The sequence below is a fragment of the Glandiceps talaboti genome, chromosome 2, assembly GCF_964340395.1.
Source record: "Glandiceps talaboti chromosome 2, keGlaTala1.1, whole genome shotgun sequence".
Taxonomy (NCBI): Eukaryota; Metazoa; Hemichordata; class Enteropneusta; family Spengelidae; genus Glandiceps; species Glandiceps talaboti.
In genome coordinates, this window is record NC_135550.1 from 8,112,364 (window position 1) to 8,121,518 (window position 9,155).

Below are 9,155 nucleotides of genomic sequence, written 5' to 3' on the forward strand. Positions count from 1 at the left end.
TCTAGTGCTGTTGAAGTATCTGTTATGCAGAAATAATTTGAAAAAAAAAAAAAAAAGATTTAGAAGTAAATACAAAAATTCGATTTTCACAAAATCTTCAAAGTATCAGTAATTATCATGAGCATAGCGTGGCAATCCTGTACCAAAGAAAACAGTTTTTTATTTATTTGACAACGAATTCAAGTACATTGCATGTTATATAGATTACCCAAGATGATGACGATACACATGCAGTATCTAGAACTTCTTGTATTAGAAACTTTCGTCAACAATACCCAGGGTTCTCCCAAGTCCTACAGGGGTGCTGGTCGGTAATTAATATTCATGAAGATGAATATTCATTAGGCAAATGAATATTGAAATATATCCATTGTATTGGTACTGGAGGTTACAAGAATGTTCATAATTTACCAGAAAAAAGGGGAGAAATTGGAAAACACAATTTAGGTTACATTTTTTGTGATTGTAAGATTTTACCGAACAGTGTTGCCGACCAGCATGTGGAGAAGCCTGGTATTGTAGGCAAGTTTCCTTATTATTCTGAGATAGAAACACATATAAATCTGTTACAAGTGTAACAATCATTTGAGTAGGTGAATTTTTTCACCTTTTTTTTGCCGCCTACTGCAAATTTCCCGCCAAAAGTTACAGAGCAAAATCTTGTAGGAGGTGGGTGTAGGGAATGGGGGGTAGGGTGTAGGGGTGGGTGTAGGCAGGTAGGGGTGTGATAAAAAAGTACTAAATTATACATTCCATGTCTATATAGTTTTCAGAAAAATTGACAACTTTATTAAAACAGAATTAGCTTTTTTGAAGAGGTTCCATTTCTGTTACATTTTTAAAAAAAAACCCTACTTTGTAAGATGCTTTCTTGTAATAAATTAAACCAAAGCTAAACCGATCAGTGGAAGAACTTCAAAGGGGTACAAAGCTGAACTTATACGTATTTGGGTATAGATTGGGCAACATATTTAATAAGGTACTCGCAGTATTGTAATTACTGGAGCACACTTAGCCACCACTTGCAATTAACTGAACTCGAACCTGGTATCAAGATATAACTCATAAAATGATTCGATGATGAATTTATAATACTTATCACCAGTGTTCAGAAAGTCCCTCTTATCCAATCAACTGTTCTAACAATGGCAGAAGACAATCGTAATGTTATAGAAGACATGCATGGACATTAACATTTTACTGGAATGTGGTTTTGTTGAAGTATTTTCACTTGAGTAAAAAACTTATAAACTCAGCTTGTACCACTTTAATACTGAAACTAAATCTTGGTTTAGTTCCTCTAGATTCAGGAACATTTTAAACCAGAGTTTCTAAAAAGTTTTTAGTAAATATAAGTAGAAATAGAAAATTTGAATGTTTTCGAACTTTGCAAAAACTATTCTGTTTAATTTTTGGACTAATATTTTAAAAGAGAAATTATTTGTTAGCACGATACTTATTTTTAACCAGATTTTTCAATCTTGCTGTGGTCTATTCAGCTCATTGGAAATTTGATTATGCTAATTTCAGATGCATGATTTTGTGTCAAAATATAGAGTAGTTGTCAAGTGCATTTTTAGAGTACATTTTGAGATGTATGTAGTGGTGAAAACCGTTACGTTGTTTTTTGTATATTTAACTACAGAGCAAATCTTAGGGACGATCACACAAGCTCAACAAATGGACGTTCTTCATTTAGGTAAAAAAAAACCTTCCACCTCCCGCTAAACGACCATTCACAAGTACGACATCAAACGTTTATATATGATGTAAACTATAATGAAAACTGTAGCGATCACACCACTACGATGTAATGTAATGTAAAACCATGATGGTAAACACATCAAAATACTACCATGAACCCAGCACTGTATATCACTTTAAGTAACTTTTTATCAACTTAATATCAACATGTCAGTACTGAATACAGAAGCTGTGTAATCATTGAAGGAGTAAAATTTTTCAATCAAAATTCGGTTATGAAGTGCGAAAATGAAGTTCAGCAATTGCATTGATACCAGAACCCCTCCCCGAAGTTTGCTTATTGGGCTTATTTAACATTGTGTGATCGTCCCAGAAGTGAAAATCAAGTATGTGTTATTTGTTGTTTGTAACCACAGTGTAAGTTGTACTACTACAGGAAATTAGCTACGGTACTTTTGACTTGTATATTTTGTCAGATATTTTTAAAAATCGTCATGTTTGCACGTTGTTCTGTTCTACTTTACAGAGTTTTTCAGCAATAAAACTGTCTTCTTTACTGCACAGCTCATGTTGTGTGTCTTGTATTATGGAATGGTCATGTGATACCATACTATACTGAGAATAGGGAGGCGTAGGGGGGGGGGGGGGAGTTGACATCCTCAATCATAGAATGAATATTAGAACTCAAGTTGGTTCGAAGTTCAAGAACATGTCTGCATGCAGATGTTCTTTCCTTTGTCTCAGTGAAGACTACATGTAGAGTTTGGGTTGCCTCCCACCCCCCACCCCCCACCCCCTTCTTTTTTTTATTTAAAAAGTTTGGTTATTCCTCCTATGACAAGAAGTATATAAACTCTGAAATTGTTGTCTGGATAATAAAAGTGACATGTTTGCACAAATATATATAATAAATTGAATGGTGCTTTAGTTTTTACCTGCGAGTAGTTATTTGTACTAACATTTTGGCATACATGTATCTGTTAATTATATATGTTGATCATTCGTGTCCATGACTTTTTCCTCTGTACGTTGTTGTTGTTTAGAACGTCTCATTATCTTATATCGCAAAAGATGAAAGTTTTCATACACACCATAACATTGTGAATGCACGACCTTCGTCGTTGGAGGCGCTGTTCATCGGAAAGTTCAAGTGACCATCTCATTGGAAAGAGAGCATAACAACAAATATAACAAGAATTCTAGTTTACTAATCACAGGCTGTGTACAAAAATCGACACACAGAGATCGGAAAATCATGACTTTATACATAATGAAATTAATTTATGAAAATAAAGTAACTCTTTGGATGACGATAAAAAGTCGTAAATATTTTTGTTTGATTCAAGGTCATTCCGATATTATAGGAGACACAAACAAGTTTATCCTTGACCCAGCTTTCAGTCACACTGTTTTCAATCCTTTGGCAATATTGTTACCATGTACAGTGTTCATTGTAGCGGTTTTACCAAAAATCTATCGATCGTACACAACCACATCAGCAAGACTTTTTATATTTCATATCAACAAAGTATACCATTTCTGAGTCGAGGGTGCGGGTGGGGGTTGATGGGTAGATCGGTCGATGGAATGTATGGTGTTGTCCGCCCTCCCCTAACGTCATTTTTATCAATTTCCTTAATTGTACTTGATGTCACGTTCATTGAGATTTCTAAAGAGTACATGTATATATTTGAGTCACTCTCTCATCTTCGTACCTGAGCAAGGTACGTATGCATATCATTGTACCCCTCCCTCCGTGCCCCTCCTTCCCCGGATAAAAATAAAACGACCTAACCTTAGTCACATGTACATTTCAGAATTTGTTGCGGTTTTCTTTCCGGTGGAAATGTACCCATGTTGATTTCATGCTACAAAGTATGGGGAACTTTTGAAGTTTTAAAAAAGTAACTCGGGGGTGTAACACGAATCCTTTAAAAAAAATGCTGATTTTTATATTATTAAAGCGAATCATTTTTTGTTCGGGATTTTTTGCTGAAGTATTTAAATGCATATATATAGAGAGAGGAAGTCACTTTACGGGGTCCAACTTTTCTGTACACAGAGAAAGGGAAAAAATATATAGTCCCCCCAGTGCCCCCTCCCCTCTTTCAAATGTAAAACCCCCGTGTAGAAAGTCCAAACTCAGATTGTATTAAAGAACATGCATCAAAGACGCTGCTGCATTTCCTTCAAGATGGTGTACCTGAATCTCAAATCAGTTTCACTAATTTCACGTTTATTTATCATTTTCTGTAGCGTTCCTATATTTCCACATGGAAACGCCCAGTCAATTTTCCACAACTTACCCGAGACATATAAAGTGATTCGAGATCACATCAAGCACAGCGTTACTGCCTGTCGACAAGCTACCCCGCCATGTGGACTGGAAAGTACGCGATACCTCCAGAATCTTGGTAAGTAAACTTAACTTTTCTCCGAACGAATTTCCTTCTTTAAAATATCACCTTAGTAGTACTAACTGTTTTGTTGTTGTTGAAAGGTGAGGGGGGGGGGGTCATTATTATCAACTATGAAAATGTAAAGAAAATACTTTCAATATACAGAGATGGGTTGCCATCCTGTTGTTACCATGCTATAAAAACGAAGTTAAATAGTCGCAAAGAAACTGTTTAATGTTTTATTTATCTTTACTAAAGCTTTCAACGATAGCGGATACGTATCCTTCAATATCGACCCCAGTACATCAATTGAAAGTGGCCTTTTATCAGCAAAACTCTTGCTGCATATGATCACAGAAGATGACGATAGTAATGAATTGCGCCCTCTACGGCTAACGGTGACGTTTGGCAAAGTCAAACTGCTGGAAGTTTCATCAAGTAACAAAAACGACAGCGTGACACTGGAGTTGGATGTGACGACAGAGGTGAGGGGCTTGTTGGAAGAATTTGGTTCGAGTACGTTAGACTTCGCTATCAGTGCAACCCGGAGGTTCGTCGCTTTCCTAGTTTTGTCTCTGCGAGGGGAGGAAGAGCGCCACCTAATGGTAGATTTGATGCATAGAGTACAGAGCCTATTTGATCATCGTTACCGTGACAACCCCAAGGAGCGTTTCAAGCGACGTGTCACAAGACAGGAGGTTTGCCGACAACATAGCTTAAGGGTAGATTTCAAAGAACTTGGATTCAGTCACATAATAGCACCCCACGGTGAGATCTCTTAAGTTTCAAATTTGTTAATATTTGATTTGGTGTGAGTGACACACTGACAATGAATTAAGTAATTATGAATTGATGGATGGATCGATAGATGGATGGATGGATGGATGGATGGATGGATGGATGGATGGATGGATGGACGGACGGGTGGGTGGATGGATGGATGGATGGATGGATGGATGGATGGATGATGGGTGGATGGAGTATTACATGTAAATGCATTGTTTAACTGATTCAAAGATGTAGTGTAAAATAAAAATGACACAATATTGATAAACATGTTTTGTGCCCACAAACCTATCAAAGACACACAACAGATATAAAACCTCTAATTCTGAAATATGATAGTAATTTGTTGTATTTTACTTTCTCACTGCATGACAACACTCCTTAACAACTAGGCAAAGGTAAATGATAATAACAACAACAACAACAACAACAACAACAAAATATGGTAGATCCACACCTTAATAACAGTAATGAGATACCTAAGTAAAAAAAATCCCCTAAACCCCCCCCCCCCATTATTTTGTTTACCTTTCTTTAAGATCAACCTCATATATACTGTGACTTGCTCATTTATTTCCAGGTTTCACTACGAGTATTTGTCACGGCGTGTGTCCATTTCCCCTTGATGGCTATCTGAACGGCACTGCACTTGCCGCTCTCCAGTCTCTTCTGAATGCTCGCAATGTCGACCTTGAGGGCGCTAGAGTACCCAAACCCAGTTGTGTACCAGATGTCACGTCCCCCTTGTCTGTGATCATTTTGACGGGAACAACATTCACAGTGACCAACATTCCTGGTATGATAGTCAAGTCGTGTGCTTGTCACTGATAGAAAAACTGAGACTGTGATACTGAAGGTGGTTTTCATGCATAGTTCATATTTTTGTATATTAAACTTGTTGAACTTGATGTTGCCTTTTTTAGTATAGGTTAATTCTTAGCATTATTTTGTCTAGTAAATTTTTCGTATAATTGTCATTTCCACATCAACATTCCCGATATTACTGTTGAGGCTTTGTGCTTTTCACTGATAAAGAACCTGACATATCAGAGACAGCACTACTGAGGGTTGTTTGCATGCATATTTTGTATATTACACTTGTTCAACTTAATGTTATATGACGTTTAGTTCTTAGCATTATATTGTTACAGTTTTCAACATTAAATTTTTCATCATCCATATTGATATTCCCAAGATTAGATTTCAGACTTTTGCACTTGTTTGTTGTCACTGATAGAAAGCAAAAGAATATCAAATATTACCAAGGGTGCGTAAGAAAAGGTTTATATTTTTTCTATATTAATCTTTACTTGTTGAATTTGATGTTTGACATTGTCTTTTTTTGGTTTTGTTACAATAAATTTGTATCATCCACACAAAAACCTGTATTATTTTTGCTTATTTTTCACCTCTCCACAATCTGACGAAGGTAAATCGTGAAAAAATGCATAAACGTGACCACTCGAGGGCGACAAACATGTCTCGTCAGCTTTCAAGAAATGTACTAGAAAGTATTGTGAGATGCAGAACTCTAAATTCCAGCACTAAGAATTTGTGTTTTGTTTTACCACGTCATTTCTTTTGCAACTTAACGATGTGTGTGATTTAAAAAAAAAACTTTGTATGTATTAAACGATGTGTGTGTTCCTGCAGCATTGCGGAAAGAAATCAAGTCTTCATTCATCCAAAATGATCAGCCAGAGGCTGACACGTTTGTCGCCATCTAGTGATCTATTCTACTTTCCCTTTCGTTTGCGATCTAACATTAACCTTTCACTCAGAATGAATCAATCTTATAGACAATTTCAAAACATCTCCTGACAGTTCATCTATTCTGTTATTTGTTTATTTTTATTGTGTTTTATAATATCGCGGTCGGCCATCATAATGCAAGTCCCGTCATGATATACACAAATTCATGTGATGATTTTGGTTACTTATTTTTTTCTAAAAGTAAGGTTTTTATTACTAAAGCCAATATCTGACCCAGCAACAACAGCAATTCAGTTTTAGCAATTTTAAATGCAACAAACAGTCCTGTTCAAAACATGGATGCAAAAGCAATTTGTCACTCCCAAAGCATGCATAATTTCTTTGCAACTCTATGCCAAATATTCTTGGTTTCATTTCACACTTTTGACCCGTGATTTCAGAATAGAATAAATTTATTAACGGTATTGACGTATACAGACTGTAAAATGATACGTCACAGGTATCCCTACGGATACTGCACTGGGATTCGCTATTTTTTATCATAACTCTCGTATAACGCACATGATTAGTCCATAGACCAAGTTGTGAGCCAGTCCCTACTGGTTTTGGTGCCCATACAACTCTCATAAAACCCATATCAATTTTATTTTTGCTTTTACTTTTCACCTGCATTTTCTTTGCTACGTTTTATTCAATTGTTGTTTTCTTTCTAATCTTTAATTTTCAATTGTATTCACCTCTTTTTATAAGTGCACGTGGAAAACCATTTTCCAATACATTATATGCAAATGGGAATAAAGTTATATTATTATTATAGACAGACACCACCACACGATCTTAGACTAGTCTTTTTTACCCTGAAGAAGGCAATTTGTGTATTGCCGAAACGTTGGTATTAATAAAGATCACCTGAAGATTGTAGTAACTGGTTGAGTATGTCCATCATTTTCACCTCACAATTTGTCAACATTTTGATGTACTCCCGCTCACTTCTAATGACTTCAATTGTGTCGTAGTTGGACTGAGTTATTTTTTGGAACAATAATACATGACTAGTCCATAGTCCAAGTAATGAGCCTGTCCCTACTGGGCTTTGGTGATCATAATTCTCATAAAACCCACATGAATTGTTCATAGACCAACGCAAGTGATGAGTTTATCGGGTAATTCTTGACATCGTGATGTTGTTTTTGAATCACTCAGTAGATATATTATTAAAATCTTAGGCGAATAGCTGCGAATTGTGAAAGCTCAGAAGTTGCCGACGTTTTGCAATATTGCGTGGAGACTTCCATATTAATCATGGAATCAAAACCCGTGTATGTAAAATATATATACATTATGAATAGCGCAATACAGTGGCAAATATACATAATCAAGACAATGGGGGCGCTATTTCTTGTACTACGAGGAATACTAGTACAAGAAATGCCAATGCATTATGCTATATACAATACCGCTGATGCTTCTTGCTGTATTTGCATAACAAATAGACCATGGTGCACTTTGGTTGTTTATTTATCAGTGGTGATTGTGATATTATATACAAATTTATTCATTTACATTTTTGCAAGATGTTGCACGCCACAATGAAATATTACAATCGTATGACAAACGTCTGTGTCTCCAAACAGTGTAAATTTAAAACGTAATAAATCGGCTAATCAAAATATGCAACAAATACTTGGTAAATTTTCGTGTTATACATTTTGTATAATTATATAAATATCAATTCACACAAAACACTGTCACAAACAGTATCCATGACAATGCTACACACTGTGTCCCGTCATAAATGTTATAGCTAATATATCGAAGTTGATTGTTCTACTGCCAGGTCGACAGCGAGGCGGCAGACTTTATGTCATTTATCTAAAACCGTTAAATATGTTTTATGTTTTATGTTTTGTGTGAACACAACATTTGCATGTCCATGAGTCAATATTCGTGATTTTCACTGACATATATATATATAATCTTGTTTTTTTGGGGGGAAAATCATGAAAATGTAGGGGAATCTTGTGACAACACAGTGGGTATAGGCCACTACTGTACAATGTGTAAGTCTAAAAGTGACACGACCTGTATCAGAGATCCAATTCCATTTCAGGCCAGTATACAAAACACACATGCATTAAATACGCAATGAAAATTTCATACTGCACTGTGGACCAATTGCAAATCAGCGTGTGTCAACAAAGATAGAGGTACGTGATTATGCATAAAATGAATACTGTAGTATGCCGATTTTCAATTTTTGTATGTCACCAAAATTATCGTGACGTAATTCAATTAATGTGGCCACATGAATGACAAATTTTTATTTATTTTGAATGTTTTATTCATAAAACAACATACAATTTCAGTATGTTTTCTTACTTGAAAAAATACCCCAATGTGAAACAACATATACCAAGTCCTTGTTTGTAACTCAATAAATTAAAAAAAGCTATACAAAGTGTCTGAATTTTTTTTTTATAATTGTACGTACAATAACAAATTTTTACAAGTTTTTTTTCGCAATTTAATGAAAAATGAATTTGATATTTGTCG

At 35.5% G+C, this 9,155-nt stretch overlaps 2 protein-coding genes across 2 annotated transcripts in view; both read left to right on the forward strand.

Moving 5' to 3' along the window:
- The window catches only part of LOC144451822 (uncharacterized), a 17,096-nt gene extending 16,398 nt beyond the window's left edge, over positions 1–698 (forward strand). Inside the window, exon 14 of the mRNA XM_078142728.1 lies at positions 1–698. This exon is cut by the window's left edge and continues 933 nt beyond it. The gene's annotated coding sequence lies outside the window, so the exon portion shown is untranslated.
- A 3,184-nt stretch (positions 699–3,882) lies between these two features.
- On the forward strand, positions 3,883–6,195 carry LOC144453430 (bone morphogenetic protein 2-like). Its single transcript, XM_078144722.1, has 3 exons — positions 3,883–4,118; positions 4,362–4,871; positions 5,470–6,195. The coding sequence occupies exons 1-3, from the start codon at positions 3,899–3,901 to the stop codon at positions 5,715–5,717; spliced, it is 978 nt and encodes a 325-aa protein (XP_078000848.1). The 5' UTR covers positions 3,883–3,898; the 3' UTR covers positions 5,718–6,195.
- The last annotated feature ends 2,960 nt before the right edge of the window (positions 6,196–9,155 follow it).

Coding starts and splice junctions, on each gene's coding strand:
- LOC144453430 (XM_078144722.1), top strand. CDS start 3,899: ATGGTGTACCTGAATCTCAAATCAGTTTCACTAATTTCACGTTTATTT. Junction 4,119..4,361: donor GCGATACCTCCAGAATCTTG/GTAAGTAAACTT, acceptor TCTTTACTAAAG/CTTTCAACGATAGCGGATAC. Junction 4,872..5,469: donor TCACATAATAGCACCCCACG/GTGAGATCTCTT, acceptor ATTTATTTCCAG/GTTTCACTACGAGTATTTGT.